Source organism: Colletotrichum fioriniae, assembly GCF_027942845.1.
Source record: "Colletotrichum fioriniae strain IMI 355084 chromosome Unknown scaffold_11, whole genome shotgun sequence".
In the NCBI taxonomy this organism is placed as follows: Eukaryota; Fungi; Ascomycota; class Sordariomycetes; order Glomerellales; family Glomerellaceae; genus Colletotrichum; species Colletotrichum fioriniae.
This window is the reverse complement of record NW_027076847.1, coordinates 1,705,709-1,727,174: the sequence shown is the minus strand read 5'-3', so window position 1 is coordinate 1,727,174 and position 21,466 is coordinate 1,705,709. Positions and strand designations below refer to the sequence as shown.

The window sequence follows — 21,466 nt, the reverse complement described above, 5'->3', positions numbered from 1 at the left end:
AATCTATTTTACTCTCGCCGCCAAGAGCCCCAGCCATGCTTCAACGTCACTTATTCCAGCCACAGCCTACAGACAAAGATTCACGTGCTACAAGCGCCGATCAAGCGGCAGGAGAAGCCCGCTGCCCGCGCCCGCGGACACTAGCAGCCGTCGAGCACGTTCGGCGGCTCGCCGGACTCAAGGCTGGGCCCAGTCATGGGTGACCATCCCTGGAAATAATGGGAATATGACAGTCGGGTAAATAGAAACCCTATTTTACTTGCTCGCAACAGGACAGGGCCAACAATTTGGCGGGGCACACAGGCCAAAGGTGCCGACTCGAGCAGCTCAAACCTGCCAAGACTACCTACCGTACGAATAGTTGAGGCGTCCAAATAGGTCGGGCGTTTTGGACTTGCTGTCTTTTGTTGACTAGGTATGCTATGCACACACATGCAGTCTTCACCTCTTCCTATACCAAACCACTATCAATCTCTTGGCCAAGTCGATCCCCAAATAGGGACCCCACAGGAGGGGCTTTGGCCTTGGCGCTGGGTTGTTTTTAGAAGACGGGAAGCCATGAAGCTGTCACCAAACAACACCTGACTGATGATACACCGTGCCTTTGGCGAAATAGGTAACAAGACACCAGACGGCATGATGGCGCGAGGAGCGTTGACAGTTCGGTAATTACCAGACAATCAAAGGAAGCTTTTTCTGATCTGATTAGAACGCCTCACCGGGCCACACCACCTTTGTTACACACCACTGCGAGGCGGTGGACCCCAATTCCAAAGAGAGTTTGCATAGCATTCGCCGAGGTTGCAGAGCCCTGGGAACTCGTCAGAACTTTGAAGTCGAGCTAGGGGAAAGCGATCCCACTCAGCAGGTTAACCTGCACACCACCCACTTATCGAATGATTGGCACCTTTTCCAGAGTTGCGGTAAAGCCAATGTCTCTGCCAAGTCGAATTCGCAGTCTTGACAGCCAAACTGGTACCAAAATACTGAATCGACAATGTCATACGTGGGAAGTTTCCCTGAAACCTTAAAATAAGAAATCGACAATGCGCATGATGGTTAGTCCCCAAAAAGGGAGGGTAGGTTCAACCGAGACATCTCATCTAGATCTGACGTGTCCCCCGCGCCCCGCGCAAGACGCCAGAACCCTGACATGAGTCGAACGGCGCAGGTAACTTGGCGCGGCTAAGAGAAGGTCTTGGCAAAATTGACTTATTTTGAGTAGTACGCAAGTCGCGGGAACGAAGTCATATAAACTTCGGCCGTTGTCACCCAGCGCTTCTGAGTGAACTCGTCCCTTCGACCTCGTCGTGCATCTACATGAACGCTTTGCCACCATGTTGTTCTCTCAAAGAAGTGCCTGCGATCGCTGCCGAGCTCTCAAGAGCCGTTGCTCCAGAGATTCTGGAGCGGCCAAGTGCGAAAGATGTCAACGACTCCAGATCGACTGTTTCTATAGCCCTCCACGGCGGATGGGAAGACCAGCAAAGAAGCGCTTGAACCCGGAAGCTGCGCAGTCAGCCCCTTCAACCACATTCCGAAGATCCTCGACAATGTCGAGTAACACTACTGTTCAAACAATCACAAGCCCGCCCGAAGTGCTTCCATCCAACGTCCACGATGCGAGCGACTTCCAACAATATGGGTTAGGAATCATACCGAGCCATCCGGAGGAAGATGGTACTTGGACTGGCAACTTCGAGGACCCTTTACTCGGACTCCTACCAAGTAACGATACGAAGCTGATGTCTACGGAGTGGATGGATACGGACACATTGGGATTCTTGGCTCATCACGATGAAAGTCTTGTAGCACAGCCCCACGACCTGCCACTTACACCCCCAACAACAATTGGCTCTTTACCCACCAACACAGAGGACAGCTGGATTCCAGGATGCGATCACCCATCCGAGTTCAGCCACGCCGAATCCTTCGCGGGCGATACTATGCCTTCATCACCAGAAGCAACTTTACGATCATCCGAGTCAGCAGCACAACGACTCATGGATCTTCAGTCTCTGCTGTTCTCGCGGCACATCACCAGAGCACAGGACGCGGACGGGCTTACGACACTGATTAACACGACCGTGCACTCGACAGAAACTCTCATTGATGTCGTGGAAAGCTTACCACTGTTGAGGCCAAGTGTGGAAGGACGACGATCTACTTCACCGCCATCCTGCTGGACCGGAGCACCCGACACTTCCGGCTTCGCCACACAAGCAGCACCACAGCTTACGAAAGAGCCACTACAACAAGTGCACCAACCACCAAACCTGACTCTCGTTATCTCACTTTTTATGACAAATTATCTTCTTCTCCTGGATTCTTACGAAGAACTCCTCGGTGCCCTTAGGGGCCGTCTTCAATGTTCACGACAAAGCCAGGGCCCGAGTCCTGGCAGCGACTTCAGCCTGGTACAGCCATTCCTGGGCTGCAGTACACCCAGCGGAAGCCTCAACAAATTCAATGTTGTGAGCTCTTTCGACTTGGACGTCAACTCGGTCGTATTCTTGTTGTCTCGAATGATGAAGAGACTACACAAATCTACGGACTGCCGCTTCAACGCCGTTTCCATGACACCACCTGCTGTTAACCAGTCTCATAGCCAGGGGTTTCCGGCTTCAGCTACATCATACAACTTTGAATTTCAAGATGGGATAAGCCAGGATACAGACGGATGTTCGGAAACGTCAGGGGCTTTTTCTCCGATGGCCATGATGGGGGACTATGCACTGCGGGAAGTAAGCCAGAGGCACCAGAGCGTGATGGAGTCGCTTCGTGTGATTAGGTGGCTTGCGGATGAATTATGACACAGCCTGTACGACAGATGTACACACTTTTGTGAAACTAAAGTTAAAGATACATCAATCAAATAAGCGAACAGCCACATGAGTCGTTTACGAATGCAACTTCGTTGACAAACGATTTTCGATTTAAATCCACATTTGCTGAGCTCGGTCTCGGACTTTGTCTGCCCAGTGCCGCTCCCCCCAGGGCTGATGATCATCCCATCATGTATGATATTCTCGGGGAAAGCCGTTGTGGTACTGGTCCGAGGCTGTTTGCCCATTGGATATCAGATTTAGAAAATTCCCAAACATTTGGGATTTCATCCCATCATAGTCAAACTTCCACACTCGACTTCGGGCGACATCCCAAAGTCCGCTCTGAAACGCTGAGTCGGTGTGGAATGTGGCCAGTGCTTCTAGAAGAGAAGCTGCGTCTGAAGTGCTCGTTAAGGGTCCAAGAAGACTAGAATGTCCCATCTGCAACGGCGTTTGCGACGCGGACGCCCGCTCGACTTGTGGTGGCGACTAACGAGGTCGCCAGGGAACTTACTTAGGTCGAAGATGATATCTGTTGAGGAGATGTGGATGTGAAACTATTTCTGAAATGGAGACTAGGCTTGGCACTTTCAGGTTAGCTCTTCAGAACCGGGTCGAGATTAGATTTTTCCAGATTTCTAGCCCTCTTTCATTAAACTTACGTAGGATGTGAGCTGAACTTTGTCCCATCTCATCAGGCTGCCTGCAAGAAAAGTTTCGAACATCGGGCGCACTAAAGACACAATCTTTACATAGACTTTATGTGTAGTACGTGCAATCCTCCCAATTATATGTGAGTACCTCAGAGATACCATAGTATCGTTGCGCCATTCAACGAGGTTGCTGCATAAGACAATCAGAACAGGATTAGCATGGTGTTGTTTCGTTTCTGCTCCGAGGTTTTAGACGATGAACTTCACTCTGACGTTATCCATTATTCGAAAATCACCTCGCCATTTGACCCTACTTTAGCTAAGTGTAGCTCAGCGGCACCTAAAGAGATGATGACTTTTGACTCTACTGGAAAGAGTTCACTCAATTGCGACCCTGTTGTTCATATCTTTCTGTCACGGGCCAACTTATGCCTTTGAACGATTCCAGGGTCTTCAAGTAATTTGGACCGCATGTTGGATACATACTTACTCTGTGAGTCGCGGGTGACCTGTGTCCTCTGCTAGGGTTGTGGAACTAGTCCGCGGTGCCGGAAGAATTCTAGACCGGGAATCATTGTTTTGTGTCATAGAACATGCATGCATCCAGTACCACTAATCAGTTCGATATTGAAATTCTGAACTGCTCAGGTACTAGAACTTCAGCATTGAAGTAGAGAAATCGTCGTCCGAATGAATGTTTGCGAATTGAAATCCTTCTCAAGAATCAGAACATTGAGATCCGTAGGGTGTCTAGACGTTATCAATATTTCCTAGCGCATTGCCGCGCATCAAAAAGACCTTTACCTGCACGTTGTCTTGGTTTTGGATTTTTGATATTAATGATTCGGGTTTCCAACAAGATGTTCCGCAGCGTTACATTCGGTTTCCGGCGGCGGGGAGACTTTTGCTTATCTAGAAAGCTTGGCCGTCTTGGCTCGACCACCTAAATGTCTTGTCTCCTTCCAGATCCATACTGGATCATTATTTCTAGACTGATGGAAGGCGGGGTATCAACCCTGACAAAAACGAGGTTTTTTCGCGTCAAGAGCTGCCACCTCGAATGCGGAGATTGAGATATGTATCAATGACTCTGTCTCGGGGGACTTGCCGACACCGCTGTCTGCCAAGAGGTTCGTTTCCTGCCTGTTTGGGAAACATGACAGAAACCTATGGTCAGTGTGTGATGTCACGGGGGCAATGAGTTGAATGAGTATATAAGGAGTCCACGGCGCGTTAAGAACTCGCCGCGATCGGTCTGAATGGGTCTGTCTCCAGGGTAACTTTTCCGTATCCGGGACTCTAAACCTTCGAAAAGCCTCACCGGAGCCGCACTCGAGCCTGAATAACAACGACGAGCTTGTGGTTGAGCACCATGTTGTTCACTTCAGTTACCAGAGCTGTCGCTCTGACGGCGGTTGTCGTCCATGGAAGGGAGCTCCCCAAAGATGAAGCTCGCGCTGCTGGTAGGGCCGATGAGTCCAATAGTATCAATGAAATTTATTAATTGGAGGCAGAGCTCTATGACTCTGGCATCATCCATGACAGGCTCATGTCTGCGAAAATTGTAGGCAACAAGCTGGAGTGAGGCGACCGCAAACTTTAAGCTGACATTGATCCAGGCGCACTGGGAAGCCGAAGAAGCTGTCGGCCTCATGAATTCGTCTCAATGGCCCAGACTGGGCTACACTAAGTGTGTAGATGGTTACGCAGAGGCACTTCCGGACAGCCCGCTGCACAACTTCAGATGCAAAAACGTGAGTTTTCTTCGTTATAACGTTAACGACTGTTTGTTGTGCGACGGCCATATTGACGTTCTCTTGATGTAGATGGATCTTTACGACTTCATCAATCACGCTGAGCTTGGCTCGCCGAATGCCGATTACCGTGGAAAGAGTGGAAGCTCTTCATGGGGATGGACTGATCCTGAATCTGGCCGCGAGTTCATCGGTGAGGAAAATCGAAAGCTAATTATTAGTAAATCAATTGGCTAACCCTATGGTCGAAGTCAGCGGCATGTTTGACGGATGCGCATTCATCGAAATTTTGCCCGAGGGCAAGATGCTCAACCTTGGGTTTCTGTGAGACTTTCTATTTGAGCAAAGCGATGGACGATTTGACTAACTTCGTGGGACTTTAGGCCAACGTACTCGCCCGTCGGCAACAGGGCATACTGGCATGAAATTCGCCCTTATCACAACTACATGCTCATTGGCTCTGAACTTGAAGGTCATGGTATTCAAATCTTTGACATGACAAAGGTAGTGTTTCTCCTAGGTCACGCCAGCGACAATGATCGTTAACCCGTTGTAATAGCTCTTGGACATCGATCCTACCGAAGCTCCCATTCTGTTCACTAACGAGAATGACTTGACCGGTCACTTCATCGAATCTCTCCCACTGGGCCGCAGCCATAATGTCGTCGTCAACGAGGAAGCCAAGTACGCTGTTGCTGTCGGTGTTCAGCCCCGCACGGAAGGCTGCATGGGCGGTCTGCACTTCTTCAGTCTTGAGGACCCCAGCAATCCCGTTGCCTTGGGCTGCGACGGCCAAGATGGATATGTCCACGACGTAAGTCAAAACTCTGTCCATTTACAAGCCTTTGATTTACTGTGTTCATGTAAGCTGATACGATTGAGCATAGGCGCAATGCCTCATCTACAGAGGTCCTGATGCCAAGTACCAAGGCCGCGATATCTGCTATGGCTACAACGAGGACACGCTGACTATCTACGATGTTTCTGACAAGAAAAACTCCAAGATCATTTCTCGCACGAGCTACGAGGGCGCAACATTCACGCACCAAGGTTGGGTCAATGACGTGAACTGGCAAGGTGAGAGACTTCAAGCGGCAAGCTGACAGAGATCCATGGCTAAACTTCCAACAGAGTGGCTTTTCATGGATGACGAGTACGATGAGGATGACCTGGCCGGCCCTGCCGCTGACGGATACCCCGTCACGTACATTTGGGATATCAGATCTCTCGATTCTCCCAAACAGACCGGTCTCTTCAAGCACATCGTAAAGGGAATTGACCACAATCAATACGTCGTCGGCGACCTTCTCGTTCAATCCAACTACGGCGCCGGTGTCAGAGTATGGGATGTCTCATCTGTACCCCAAGATCCCACTGGAGGAAGCGTCTGCGAGATTGCGTACTTTGACATCTACCCCGAGGATGACTCCCTTCCAGGAGGCGGAGCTATCCAGTTCTCCGGCACATGGTCGTCCTACGCCTACTTCAAATCGGGCTTCATCTTCGTTAATACGATCGAGCGCGGAGCGTACTTGGTGAAAATGACGAAGAAGGAGGCTTGTAAGCCCAAGACGTGCAATGCAGACAACTGCCTGCGTGCGCTCAGAGCATCCAGTGTTCCGGGTCGGTTGGAGGAAAGCCAGAAGTTCTGTGGCGAGTTTACAAAGACTGTCATTGCCGATGTGACAGTGGTGCCTGCTTATGCCTCTGAGGCATGCCCGACTAATGTCATCTCGCGTGTGAGCTCGGCGTGCTCCTGCTTGCCTACGCCTACCGCGTGAGTTGGTTGACCATGTATTATAGAGAAGCACGGTAGTATTTGTGTATCACACATAATCAACATCAAATAAATACTTGCCAGAATTTCGGTATACCATTGCGTTGCTCTCGTAAAGGCTATAGACTATGTCAGTATTGTTACATCTGTAGTACGTCTTGGTTTATGTCAGGGCTGCAATTGTCAGAGTTAGAGAACTCGGCAGATTTTCAGATAATTAGCGGCTTCACGATGAGAGATCATGGAAACTGTTTACCAGCAATGAAATGGTTTGATTGGTATGAATGTACAAAGATGTTTTGGGATATACAGGAGCTAAACAACAACGCCGTTTCTATATGCAATTCCTAAGACAACCAATGCCCCGAGAAACGCTCGGTGGGCAACTGCAGCGCAACGCTTACTTATGCATGTTCGCAACTCGATCGATCAAATGTTCCAAGCGGGTAATGATACGCTTAGCAAGAGGAAGCGGCATCAGTAGAGGCGGCAGCGGAGGTGGTAGCAACGGAGGAAGAAGAGGCACCAGGAGCGCCGCCGGGAGCAGTGCCGTTGGGGGGAGAGCCACCGGCACCGCCGGCACCACCGCCAGAGTTGGAGTTGGCGACACCACCCTCAGCGTACAGAGAAGCAGCAGGGGTGATGGTCTGGGCCTGGGTGGTGTTGATACCGAAGGCCATCCAGGCGAAGAGGCCGTCAGTGATGCTGTCGCCGAGAAGAGTGTACTCCATGACGGGGTCGACGCCATCGGTGGCAGCCTCCTCGCTCAGGATAGAGTCGTCGGCGTTGGTGGTAAGCTCCTGGGTGTTGGTGTTGTAGGGGGCGAAGGCCTCGACGGCAGAGATAAGGTCCTGGTCGAAGAAGGTCTGGCCGACGTGGGAGGCGGTGATAACGTTGCCGAGAGTGTTGTTGGAGTAGAGAGTAGCATTCTGGTGGACCATCAAGTGGATGTGGGTGGCGCGGGAGGTGTAGTGGCCGGGGAAGATGGACTCGAACTGGGCGACACCGTCGGAGTCGGTCTCCTGGATACCGCGGAGCCAGGTCTTGTCGATGTTGGTCTCGTCGGAGGAGTCACCGTTGCCGGAGGCGACGATGCCGGAGTAGACACCGGTGGAGTTGCAGTGCCACATCTCGAGGTAGACGTTGGGGACGGGCTCGCAAGTGTCAACGTCGATGACCTGGTAGTCAAGGACGATGTCGACACCCTCCTGCTCCTCGATGATGTTGCGGCGGACATACTCGCCAGAGACGTCTGTAAGGGGTCATTAGTGAATGGTCATATGAGAACAAAGCCTCAAGGGAGATGACTTACAGTAAGGGCCCTGGGTAACCTCAGGGGTCAAGACGCAAGAGTTGTTGCCGGAGAAGAGAGTAGCGGCGTCGGTGTTCAGGGTGTAGCCGAGGTCGGTAGAGTTGTGGCTCTCGGCGAGAACGGAGTCGGCATCGCGCTTGATGTTGCGCTTCTGGCGGGCCTGGTTAAGCTGAGCAGAGCGGCGGGCGACGTTGCGGGCGGTGACACCGCGAGCGGCGAGCTTGTCGGCGCAGTGGGCAAGGTTGGAGCGCTTGATGGTGCTCAAGAAAGCGCGGCGCTCGGCAATCTCCTCGGTGAGATCGTGGCCGGGATGGGCAACGGCGCCGGAGAGGAGGACGAGGCCGGAGGCGACGGTTGAGAAACGCATTGTGATGGTTGTTGTGAGAGCTTGAGGATGGAAAGCTTTGTTAAAGAAGGTGTTTATACGATTTGTCGAAGTGAACAAGAGGGTATTGTTGGAAGTGAAAGCGAAAGGTGTGTTGGTGAAGAGTGAATGTGATGCTGATGAAGAACTTCTTTCTGGTTTATCGGTGGCTTCGACCTTGGGTTATTATACTCGACGACATGACATTCTGATCTACGGTCAACGTCAACCTCCCTCCCCCACGAACCGCGTTAGTGCCATAGCCATGATGGCAGTTCGTCGCATGAGAACAAACTGTGGAGCTCAAGTCATATCGCCATCACCGTACCAAGCCTCGTTGACTCGGGAGACGTGGACGGTGGCCCCGGGAGGCTGTCGATTGCGTGGGCTGCCCGTTGCGGCTACGGAGTTAGCGTAGAGAAGAGCCACCCCAGTAGCCCAGTGTCAGGTCCAGCCAACGTCAACATCTTCTTCTGTGGGGTCATAGTAGCCTCGGTAGTATCACCGGCGCAGCGGTAGGTGGGAAAGTAGTGTGTGGACGACGACTACGAGTACGTTGCCCCCTTTGCCCCTTACTCTCTCTGGAGCAAAAGCCATGCTCACATCGTCAATTGCTTCTGGGTACAACGCCTTGGCAGGGGCTTAATCTCTACCGTTTGGGTGTAGTGGCCAGTGACGTCTTGGGCATAACAAATCAGCCCCGGCCTCATCTCCACATAGTCTAATTTTTCTCTCCCTTTCATCCCGGTTCCTCAGTCACTCAGTGACCGGAGGGTCCCCGGTCTGCTCAGTCTAAGCATCCGGACGTGGCCCTACGCGCAAGCTTTCGGGAGACAGTGGAGTCGGGGCCGCCGTTTAAGCCTCCTTTTCTGCGTTGTCCTGGTCCGTCGACGGAGCCATTCTCCCACATGCCGAAGCAAATTCTCCCCCGCCCTTGGACCAAAGCCGCCGTCGAGGCGCGTCCACACAAAGCCATTGTCCAATCAGCGCTGGCGTGTTGTTTAACTGACGCTGTAAAAATAGACTTCGACGCAGCATGGGCTTCCCGTCTTCGGGTTGTTTTCCCCTAACCCCCCTGATACCTTACCTTTAACATCCGTCCGTCACGTTAAACTGTGAACATCAATGGGGTTCAAACTATCTGCCCAATGAGCTTATTCCGTATGCGGGAATAAAAAAAATGCCTTGCATCGAGAGGCTTCTGTGCCCGGACCACAGGTAGAATTTCTTTTAGAAAGGCCAGCCGAGGTCTATGTTTGATGCAGGTGGTACCGTGGTTCTAAATTACGGTGTTTTAACACTTAGGGAAATCTTAAGTGGCTCAGCACGGGTTGCGGGGGCGGATGGACCAGCTGCGCGTTCGCCAGCAGTAACACTGACAGCGAGCATTCCAATCCCCAACACGGTCAATGTTGCCGTTGAATTTACCCTGGTTTCTTCGGGGTCTCCAGACTCTTGGCTATTTGGCATTCTCAAGTTAAGGAATCAGAATAGAAGGCCAAGGCTTCAAGGATCTGGCATCACGGTGGTTCAAGGTTCTCTGAATCTGTATCCATTTTAAGCCGTCTTGAGATCGTGAACGCCAGGAAGCTTCAGGAGGTTGAAAGAGAGTCGCAAACAGAACTCGATTATCCAGTCTCTTGTTTCGTCCCATCTCAACACCGATCATCCGGTTCGAAGTACCGGATGGCAGACAAGTTTGCATGTTTCCTGCACGCGCGTACACTCGCAGAGACCTCGAATCCAGTGTCCAATGAGGGATCAATGATGGATCGAGCTACCAGCATCACAGCGATACCCTGGATCGAGGCCGTGCTGGCGAAGCACCTGGTGGACAAACAGCCAATGAACCTCATGCAAATGTCAGCTGAATCGTTGACTCGTCATCTAAACCTTCTACATGCCATGTTACGGATACAACTCTCTTGTGCACAGCCGAGGTGACTTCTTCCATCTTCTCTGGTAGGTAGTTGACGATAGCCGATCAGTCGGTATGCACGGTTGGTGGGTGAAGAACACAACATTCCATTCAATGGCAAATGAGGTGCTCCCAAATCGTCAGCTCTCCACGCAAGTTGGGCAAATGCCGATTGGCTTCCGCGAAATTGAGATACAAGCATATTCGGAAGGGAAGCGGGAGGCTTTCGACGGGGCTTGGACTATGGACGAACCCGGTCTCGCCCACATGCAGTGCACCGGTGACCGATGGGCTGCTAAGAAGTTAGACTTTTTCCACGGAGGGACCTCGAACGCGCAATCACGATCCCTAGTCCAGTGATTGCGTTACAGAAACCCCCATTTTTATACAATCCTTCAGTCTAGCTCTACAGCCCGGTCTAGTCTGTACGGTCCGTACGGATGCGAATAGTAGTACCAGTATCCATTTCATCACTTGCAGGTGTAGTAGGCTAGTTCGTCGGTAGAAGTGATACAGACTGCTAACAGAGGACTGATCCCTCCATGAAATTTTTGCGCTGACCATCCAAATGTGCGCCTGGGAATTTCTCTCCAAAAGCCTGGCAGGGAAAGCAGAAACCCCCAAGTCAGAGAGTCAGGTCTGGACGGATTTGGGGGACGCTAAGCCTTCGAGGGCTGGACACATTGCTTGGCAACTTGGCAAAACGATCATCCCGTTCTCTCTCAACAGAACCTCTGCCTCTACTACGACTCTGTCCACTGAGACGAAATCCAGATCGGGAACATCCCGAGGAATGATGACTGATCCAGTCAGCTAGAGAGTCTTCGTGACGTATCCGTACTGACGGAACCAACAGTTAGTTTGCATAGCCCTCGAAAACACCGAACGTTGGCGCATTGTCAAGAGCCAAGAATTTAGAGTAACAAGGTGCAAAATACAGGGATTCGACGGGAAGTGGGGTGGGAACACAAACAGACTACGTACCCGGCACCTAAGCCACACCATCATGCGCTCCGTAGCCTCCCCTCCGTCGATCGTCACTGGCGGCGGACGCTCAAAGGCCCAACGTTGACGCGTCGCGCTATCGGAGGCTCTCCCTATTCCATCCATCCCACTCGGCCGAATGACGACGGGCTGGAACTCGTCAACGACTCTCGGGCTGACTCTGAGAGAGAGCATTTGTAATACAGCAGTCGCCATGGCGGAGCCACGAGTAGATGTAGACGATCAGGACCAACCATTATCTTCGATACAGTCGGCTGGTGGGCAGTCCCTTATCCGCCAGCTCCTCGAGATCCAGACCGCGACTTTCGAGCAATCGAAATCACTTCATTTCATCCAAAACCTCGACTGCCTGTATCTCGATAGAAGCCGAGACCGAAAGCGCCCCCCACAAACCCGCGATTCTGTATCTGAAGATGATCGCCCTGTGTGGCTCCGCAAACGCGGCCTAAATGCCCTCGAAGAGCAGAACTATGTAGCCGTGTCTTGGACATGGCAAACTTCAGAACCGTACGAGGATTCTGCAGCCGGCCACCATCTAGTGCAACTCTCTAATGGGAACCACAAACCTGAACCTTCTGGAGTCCGGAACCGCGTCTTCGAACGCATACGGCGATACACGGAAGCCCATTCTGACCTGCAATACATATGGATAGATAGGCACTGCATCTGCCAGGAGCCGGGCCCAGAGAAAACTCAGGGAATGCAGGCGATGGATATGGTCTACAAGCTGAGCAAGCATCCCATTGCTCTGCTAGCACGACCGATCGAATCGCGAGAAGAGCTTTGCCTTCTCGCCGACGTTCTCCGGGGCAACTTTGTGTCAGAACAGGCTTCTGGAGAGTTCTGCCTAAGGTCCTTCACAGGCAGCGCCTCGGACAGGCTTCTTAGAGCCTTGTCCCTTCTTGATGCCATTACCTCCGATCTCTGGTGGACAAGAGCCTGGACTTTCCAAGAAAACCATCGTTGCGATGGAAAAATGACACTACTCATCCCTCATTCAAGAGATGATGAAATATTCAGGGAGAAGAGAAATAACAGAAACATTTTCGGTAAGGTCGTGGGCGACTTATCAGTATCATCTCGAAATTTCCAGACAGAATGCACAAAGCTATTCCAAGCTTGCATAACTGCAAAGGATCACAGTGTCTCCGGTTTGTCCGATGTTGCCGAACGAATTCTCAAGGCAGCTCCCAATTACGAGTTCTTATTACGGGAGACCATGCCCGATGGGCAGTATTCGGCCCCCTGGTCACAGTCGCCGAGGATCATAAAGGATATTGAGTCCCGCGGTAGCAAATTCTGCCACGATAGATTGGCAATAGTCGCAAATTGCTGCCAATACTCCATCAGGCTAGATGACGCCATCTTGCGGCAAGGATCACACAGCATGAGTCTATCTATGTTAGCCCTTTACCTCTTGAACGGAGAAATCATGGAGAACACATGTGAAGAAAAGGAGGAGGGCCGTTCTTGGATGAGATGTCGGAGTCAAACAGTCTCTGACTTCGTCACAGACCATTCCTTCGATGGTTTCTGTCCACCTCTTCTGCGGCGTCCTCTTATCTTTAACAACGGTTGCCGATTCATCGATGTTCGGCTAACATTTGAGGGCTTGAGGACCTCTGGTCATCTGTGGAAGCTGGGTCGTGTCATAAGGCCGGAACAGTACGTGATGTTTTATCCAAAGTCCCGAAGACGACACACTCGGAGGAGCCCACGAACGCACGCCATCGAGCGTCTCACGCAGCTGCGAGATGCCCTTGGCCATATCCGCAACTATCCTCTAGTGGATGAGCTGACGCACTTTATTGACACCATTATACGACCGATGGAAGAGGAAACTTTCTCCAAGAATTACATGTGGATGATGGCCCAGATAGTTGTTGCGGCGATGGATGCAGAGAAGCCACTGGTACTTGCCGGCCTACTCGATGATCAACCGTACAGCTACTGTGGTATCTTCGTACTAGAAGACATAGAAGGAGATGAAGAGCAAAGAGGGTACGAAGATGATGATGATATGCAGTCTGATGACCGGAGCGATGATTCAGATGCAAGCTCCCACACCAGTTATCATCATATTGATTCCGATTCTGTAAGCGAGGGCGACTTTGAGGAAGAGTTGGAATGTGATTCGGAGAGTGAAGACGACGATACAGGTAAGAAAAGTACAACTCTGACGGGATCCAATGTTGACCCGACTCAGTCAGGTACGTGTTCACTTCTTCCAAGCCGATGAAGGAGTCTTCGGAAACACTGTACCCGAACGACATTGACAAACACGTGTCAATTGCGGTCGCTGGATGCGGCTTGGAATTGGTAGGCTTTCATGACGAGCCCGGGCCTAAGTTACTCATTCAGCGTTGGATGAATGGGCTTTGTTTCTTCCGAGGCCATTCCCGTCGATCAGTTGTGTTCCCATGGCATCCTGCGTTGAAAGGTTCTAGGATCTGACCACTTCATTTGACCGAATCATTAAATCACTCTGTAACTGAGCAAGACTGGCGCCAGCTTATTTCAGTGAACATGGCACCGATTTCCTGGACCATTATGACTCTCGATTATGATTGCGTTCATTTTTGGTTGCGATGAATTATCTCATGAATTCTGGCAACAGCGATGAAATCTGGAAGTGAAGCTTGATTTTGTATATGTAATTTTCGAGAAGCGATGCCAACCTTGACAGCTTAATGCAGTCTCTCATGCCATAATGGCTCGTTGTGAGCCATTGTCCTTTAAGAAAGCCTTCGATTTCGAAATGCGTATAGGCAAAAGCTCGATCTCTAGACTCCATGACATAGTGAGCTACGGCGAGCAGGTCACACTGCCGTTGTTCTCGATGCAGCGCCAGTTGTTTGGGCAACGCTGGAGAACAACCCAGTTGCCAGAGGCGTCACAGACCGCGGGAAATACGTTTGATCTGTTTTAAGTGATTAGCTCGTGTATATTCTGGGCACCCGGAGTCTGAGTTGAAGAGACTATGAGGCTTACCTGCATTGGTAGCGGCCGGGGGTGCATTGCTGAGCTTCAGCGAATGCTACGACGATGGCGACGATGGAGACAATGGAGAAGCGCATTTTCGCTGTTTCCTGTTAATTTTGGGCATTGAAAAGATGAGCGACGTGGTTTCTCTGTATTAACCAATTACTTACTCTTTTAAATATCAATTTTGGAAACTGTTCGTGAACCGCTAAGAGAGTTAAATTTGCCTGCACTGATCTTGGTTAAGCACAAGCCCAACACCGGGGCACCAGCTACACTTTTATAATCCCACTCATGAATAAGTATCTGAAGTTGAATCATATCATGATTGGAACGGCCGAGGTTACTCAATACATCATGACGTCCGTCTTCTCCTCTCTAGGCAGCATCGCATCACTTGCCGTCCGTTCGCCAATGAAGCCTTGATCCTCGTTCAACAATTTGCCACCAAATAGAAATATGTGATGTGCCTTGTGCGGTATGAGAACTACCAGGATATAGGTACGAGACGCTCAATTGCGCCATCGTTTACAGAGTCTGACTTGATGCAAGCCCGTCAGCATGTAGCAGCAGCAGTGCAGCTTGAAGCTGTCAGCCTCACCGCTTGAAAGCGAATCACAAAAAGACGCTGAGGTCGCCGATATCTCGAAGAAGGTCCCCGAAGACCTGCCATTTCCAGGTATAAGAGAAAGGTTGGGTTCCACAATGCGCGGAATAATAATGTAGTTGAACGCTGGTCCTTGGCTAACTCTAGGCAGCAGCTTCGTAACGCCCGAATCAGTATAGTTACCCGGTAAGCAGATCCTTCAATGCGGAACAACTCCCTCATGTATTTTTACAAGATTGAGCGTGCATTTGATCTTCTGGACTGAGAGTTTTGGGAAACATCCCTTGATCGTAGATATCTTCCATTGAAGTTGGGTTACATTGACGACGTATGTGCTGCCAACGACTTCACCTCTCGCCATTATGCAACGTGTGGGCTAGCTGGATAATCGAAACAAAAACAGCGACGTGCAATTGATCTCTCAATATATCGTTTGAGCATTGGAATCTAGAAATGGGTGAATGATTGTGTTGCCTCTGTTGGGGACTGTTACGCAATGCTGCTTATCTAGACTTATGACTCGTCACACAAATGTGAACTTTGAACAATGAAGGAAACTCAGGTCTTCCAGTCTTTACTTATTCATTAGCGTCTAACAAGATGAAAGCGGCACTCAACTTCATCAGATCAGTACCAAATGTGTTTTAATGGCGAAAGTGAAAGCCATTTACAGACATTGGTTTGTCGCTAGAAGATACACGAAGTTATGAACCTCTGAAACTATGCCTTGCCGAAATTTCGACAGCACTCAGCGAATTATCATTAATCAAGAGTCAAGCGCGATGGAGTGAGAGACTTGTAGAGGGAATATCGCAAGAGTACATGTGAGGAGGTATTTGAGGCAAGTCTACAAAGTGGCCTCTGACGACGAACCACCCCAGTATGTTATTGGGCTGCTTCAAGTTAAAACCTTCATCCAACTCTACTAGCTCCAGAATTTGCCAGAACCGCAGTGTTTAAAGTATTAAGTGATTGTAAGTGCGCAACTCAAGAGCTTAACAAGTCGAGAGTGCTTTATTCAAAGTTTTGCATTTCATCCGCGATTTTACAAAATTTTTGTGCGATGACCCGGCCAAAGTAAGTAGGGAGAGTGAAGCTATGTGGGCAGTCAAACTTTGGCTCATGTTGACTCCATTTACAGCATCGTAGTCGGACCTGGAGCCACTACCTTAAGGACTTGTCGCACAAGATCTAAAAGATATTTGAAAGTCAAGCAGCCCGAGGTCTGCTGTGAGTAAGTAGCCTCCAGACTCCAAGAGCGTCGTTGAGTACTCAGGAAACCGCAAGGTGGTCAAAATCTGCACTGCTTTGTTGCTGTGATGCAACTAGGCATGTGCCAGGTTAGCATACCGGAAGTGCCTTATTGTACGGAGTACGGAGTACTCCGTACAAGTTTCGGTCAATCTAATTTGTCACATGAGGAGGGCGGCTACACTTACCCAATGTGGGTATTGAATCCATGCATAGACCAGTTGTGAAATTGTGCATCACCATTATGAAGAACTCATTATTTCCTCTCTATACGAACCCTGTGTATGCTGCTTAGATAATCGCGGTCAATGGTATACCGGCATAGTGCGGCCCCGCCCGTCTCCGGTGGGTTCACGGAGTAAACCCGCCTAACCAGAGTTGTGAGAAAACTCAACTGCTAATAGGCCATACTTCTCGAAGTCGGTTGTTAGAGTCTTTCCAAGTCGATTGTCCTCCAACATCTCTCGAAATGCGGCCTTGAGACACGTGATGTCCAATGTGACAAGCCTGATGCGATAGCCACACGAAACCTCTATTTCCCGCGCCATCTCAAACTGAGGGGTCTGAAGCCAGTTATGATGGGTGTGACAAGACTTTGGACCTGGTGTCTGGTTGTAATAGGTGGTTTGCCCTACTACTAAAGAATGAAAGCATCACACGCCATTCCACTGTGCTTCGACTATTCGAGCAGAGCTGAAAGTCTGGCGCGTTGATAGAAGCAAGTCTTCTTTGTTCCTGCTTGTGCTTGCCTTTCCGCTGAATGGTTCTTGGTGAGCACTTTAAGTAACACGGACTCCGACGGACACGTCCCACGTTCGGAACATACCGCCGAACTCGTCGAGGCATCACCAGATTGAACATCTAACCGGCGAATTAGAGGCCTTCCCTCGCCTTCGCAAATGCTGAAATTTGGCTCTTGTGAGACCGATGATTCTCTGGGTTCCGAGAGTGCTGAGATCTCGGTACAGCCGTCGAAATGGAATGGTGGTGGACCAATGGCCAAGCGGCAATGCTATCCCAATTGGGCCATGAAGTGCGCCGCCAGCGCTATCAGATGACGCGCAGAGGAGGGATACGAAGGAAGAGAAACAGCGAAAAGAGAAGAACTTCCGTAGAACATAATCCTTGGATCTTCATTCCTACATGTATATATCACCTTGGCCACGTTCCTCGTAATCACGGCGAGGAGGCGTCGCATATCATTTAGACTCTAGTCCAGCTTTGTTATACATCATCAACGTCTTTCCCCTTGATCCTCGACAACCTCTCTTTGGCAACTAAATATGGCGGATTGGCAACAAATCGCTCGCAAGCACTGCGAGGAGCAAAAGAAGAAGATACCGTTGGATTGGCTCTTGGATAACGAGAAGTTAGAACAGCTTCGCGGCGCCGGCACCGCACAGGAGGGCCACCTCATCGATCTCCAAGCAGCCAAGAATTCAGGCATTTTAGAAAGCAACGAAATCGACATCACCGAGAACTACACAGCCCGTGAGCTCGTGCAGAACATTCGCCTAGGAGCACTCAGCGCAGAGAGAGTGGCAACGGCGTATTGCAAGCGAGCAGCCGTTGCTCAGCAGTTGGTGAGTCCTTAGACGCTTCACACTGCTTTCTATCAACTGTCTAAATCAGAGAAACAGCTGACTGATTTGCACTTTTTTGGTTTAGACTTCCTGCCTCACCGAGATATTCTTCGAAGACGGAATACAAAGGGCCCGGTGGCTCGACAAGCAGTTGCGAGAGACAGGCAAAGTCATTGGTCCGCTCCATGGCTTGCCAATCAGCTTGAAGGTAGGACAATAAGACATAGCCTTGAGCTCTGGGTCTGGCGGCCAATAAAAGTTGACACCATTCAGGACAGCCTTCGCGTAGATGGGCACTTCGCGTCTGTTGGATATGTCGCGTTTCTCAAGCAAGACCGTCCCAAAGGCAACGCTGCCCTTGTCAAGCTGCTTCTTGATGCAGGAGCGGTTCTCTAGTAAGTAAATTTGGAAAACCCATCGCTTCAACGGGCGGACCTAATGACATTAACTATTCTAGTTGCAAGACCAATGTTCCCCAAACGATGATGGTACCACTGCACAGATCGAATTTTCCCTAAGCAACATTCGCTGACGTAGTCTGTCCAGACCTGCGATTCCGAGAACAACATCTTCGGCCGAACCCTCAACCCGCACAATACAAAGTTGACAGCTGGTGGCTCTAGTGGAGGCGAGGGAGCGCTTGTAGCGTTTCGCGGATCACCCCCTGGGCATCGGTAGCGATCTGGCCGGTTCCGTACGCATCCCAGCTTTCTGCTGCGGCGTGTACGGCTTCAAGCCAACCGTGGATCGTATACCATTCGCGGGGCAGTCTCTGTCTCCGTGGCCCATGAACTGGATGTCCGCTGTGATGCCCGCTCTAGGCCCATTGACCAATTCCGCCGACGACTTGTCGCTCCTCATGGAGGTCGTTACCAAGCTTAATCCGTGGAAGTACGACGGTAGTGCGATCGATCTCTCCTGGAGAACCCTAGTCGAGCCTCGATCAAAACCACTTACGATCGGGATCTTGCCTGAAGATCCCGAATATACTCTACATCCTCCTATACGCAGGAGCCTAGCTGAAGCCGCGTCCGCTCTTGAGGAAGCTGGTCACAAAGTCGTCCATCTTGTAACGGATGCGAAGCGTAGCGCGGCTCTCGGTGCAAGAATCTCGTACCAATACTTCAGCATCTCAGCACCAGCTGTTACTGACTTTGGAGAGCCTTTTGTTGCCTCTGTTGCCAAAGGAATGCATCCCTTCTCTACTGGAGACTTCCCTGTGGACCCAAAGCTGGACATTCCAAGCCAGTTTACGGGACTGAACATGGCTCGCGCAGCTTACGCCCAGTCATGGAGCCAAATCTGGCAAGAGCACGATCTCGACATTGTATTAGCTCCTGGAGCATCCTGCACTGCTGTCCCACACGACACCTTTGGCCTCCCCGTGTATACAGTCATGTGGAGTTTGATTGACGTGAGTGTCTAATTACCCCGGAGTCCGCTGCTTAGAAATGCTCGGAAGTAATCTAATGGTCCGCTAATGCAACGCCAAACAGTTCCCTGCAGCAGTCATTCCCTTTGGCACTGCGTCCGCGACGCGAGACTCTGAGCCACAGAAGGCCATCGCGGATTTTGTACCTGATTGTAAGATCAATCCCCGATCTTCCGAACAATAAAGCTTGCGCTGATGTTCCTAACTTTTGAACCTTCAAGATATCCCCGAAGCTACTGATGGTGCACCCTGTGCAGTGCAGATTATTGCGCCGAGGTTCCGCGATGAAGAATGTTTGGAGGCAGTTGGCATCATTGACAAGATTCTCAATGCTCGACATTGAGAGCAAGACTTAGACAACACATAGACTTTGCTAACCCCCTCTCCACTCTCAAGATAGAAAGACAATAGTACAGCAACTGCGAAGAATGATGAAACACCCCAGCAACTATGAGCGCAAGCTGCCGGAAAGGAAGTTGTGATCCGCCAATGCCGTCACTGCCAACCAGCCACAGTTGCTGAGATATCCGGAATTCTACTATGCACCGGTTACCGCGCGTGGGGTTCGGCAGTGCTACGCTCGAGTAGTCACCTATGCTCGCTAATCAATGCGGTTAAACTTTGATGTTCTTAGCCCTGAATCATGCTGGTAGATCCGTAGTCTGTGCTCCGTTTGGCCAGTCCCAATGTCCCCTGAATCGCCGCCACAGAGGCTAAGCTCCCATGCCGGCATCTTTGTCCACTCTACTTTTCCGTGTTCGTGGGTGTATTTTGGACAAAACATCCATTTGCCAACGGCTATGAAGCCCATCTTGAGCTTCGATTCTAGGGACTCGGAAGAACAAGATGCAACGCGCTCGCGGCGGTTGTATGAGTTGCCGGCGACGAAAACGAAAGTGTGACCGCCGCCGTCCATTCTGCGAAGCCTGCACCCAACGAGGAATTCAGTGCCCCGGATACTCAACGCCCCTGCGCTGGGTAGATGGTGCTGCCAATCATACCTCTGCCGGCGAAGGTAACACCAGTGCTGCTGGTATTCCAGCCGAATCCGACGCCCTTGCAAGCCAGATCGCACACCCAAATCGCCCCAATTCACAAGTACAGACGACGCATGTTACGGATGAGCTTTTCAATAAGTGTATGTTGCGACTGGGCGCGTGCCAGTGCCGACTCGATGAGATATATCAAGTTCGCTAACAGGGAGTGACGCTTACAGTTCTCCGCACAGGCCTCATGGGTCTCTACAGTACATCGGTGTGCTCATGGGTCCAGCCGTTCTTCGTTGAGATGTCTGCCAAGAGCAAATCTCTTGTACTACTATCATCTGCTATCCAAGCCTATCTCGATGAAGGCAGTTCGGAAATGTCTGTTTCCTCCATGGAGTACATCGACACTGCTTTGAAGGAGTTTCGGCGCGAAATTGTGGTCCATTACGATGTTATGCCAGCTGCTACGGCCTGCTCTGGCGTACTGCTTTGTGTTCTCCAAGTAAGTCACACCGATGACAGTCAGCTAAGTTCGGCAGACTTTGGGATGCCTCACTACCCGTCTCCTTTTTCGAACGCAGATATTCAGACATCACATAGTTCTTCCAGCTAAGAAATTGGGTTACATAGTTCCTACAAGCCCAACCGTGTACCCCCGTGATTGGGCTACTCGCCGAGACCTTCCATCTGAATGCGCCCATGGCATATCTCAAACCCAATCCCGAGCATGACCTCTCAGTACGGCATGCCTTGGAGTTTATCGGTCTCATGGACATGCCCTGTCTCGTACTGGGGAGGAGGTGTCCCTCTCTCGGTATCTGGAGACGGTTCCGACAAACTCAAGACTCATGGAAAGGGGGAAGAGTCAGGGCTTTGGAAGTCGTCACTGGTGTGCCGCATTCGCTCCTCGATATCTTCGCCGATACACCATTCGAGACGGCCGAGGTCTCCATCAGCCGGTTCTGGGGATGGCCAGGTGAAATGGGCGAGTACGTTCAATGCTTGTTATGGGAT

The 21,466-nt window shown here is 50.8% G+C and overlaps 3 protein-coding genes across 3 annotated transcripts; 2 read left to right on the top strand and 1 right to left on the bottom strand.

Annotated features, from left to right (window-relative positions):
* Positions 1–4,853: 4,853 nt before the first annotated feature.
* N0V96_009107 (uncharacterized protein) lies at positions 4,854–7,016 on the top strand (the record flags this gene model as incomplete). The annotated part of the gene is made up of 9 exons (XM_053189046.2): positions 4,854–4,944; positions 4,996–5,045; positions 5,101–5,235; positions 5,308–5,428; positions 5,487–5,559; positions 5,619–5,739; positions 5,795–6,049; positions 6,123–6,312; positions 6,367–7,016. 9 exons carry the CDS (start codon positions 4,854–4,856, stop codon positions 7,014–7,016), a joined length of 1,686 nt encoding a protein of 561 aa, XP_053053812.2.
* A 454-nt stretch (positions 7,017–7,470) lies between these two features.
* N0V96_009106 (uncharacterized protein) lies at positions 7,471–8,691 on the bottom strand (the record flags this gene model as incomplete). Its single annotated transcript, XM_053189045.2, has 2 exons — positions 7,471–8,264; positions 8,325–8,691. The coding sequence occupies 2 exons, from the start codon at positions 8,689–8,691 to the stop codon at positions 7,471–7,473; spliced, it is 1,161 nt and encodes a 386-aa protein (XP_053053811.2).
* Positions 8,692–17,734: 9,043 nt separating this feature from the next.
* N0V96_009105 (uncharacterized protein) lies at positions 17,735–19,460 on the top strand (the record flags this gene model as incomplete). Its single annotated transcript, XM_065758543.1, has 3 exons — positions 17,735–18,034; positions 18,581–18,676; positions 18,804–19,460. 3 exons carry the CDS (start codon positions 17,735–17,737, stop codon positions 19,458–19,460), a joined length of 1,053 nt encoding a protein of 350 aa, XP_065612936.1.
* Between the last annotated feature and the right edge of the window lie 2,006 nt (positions 19,461–21,466).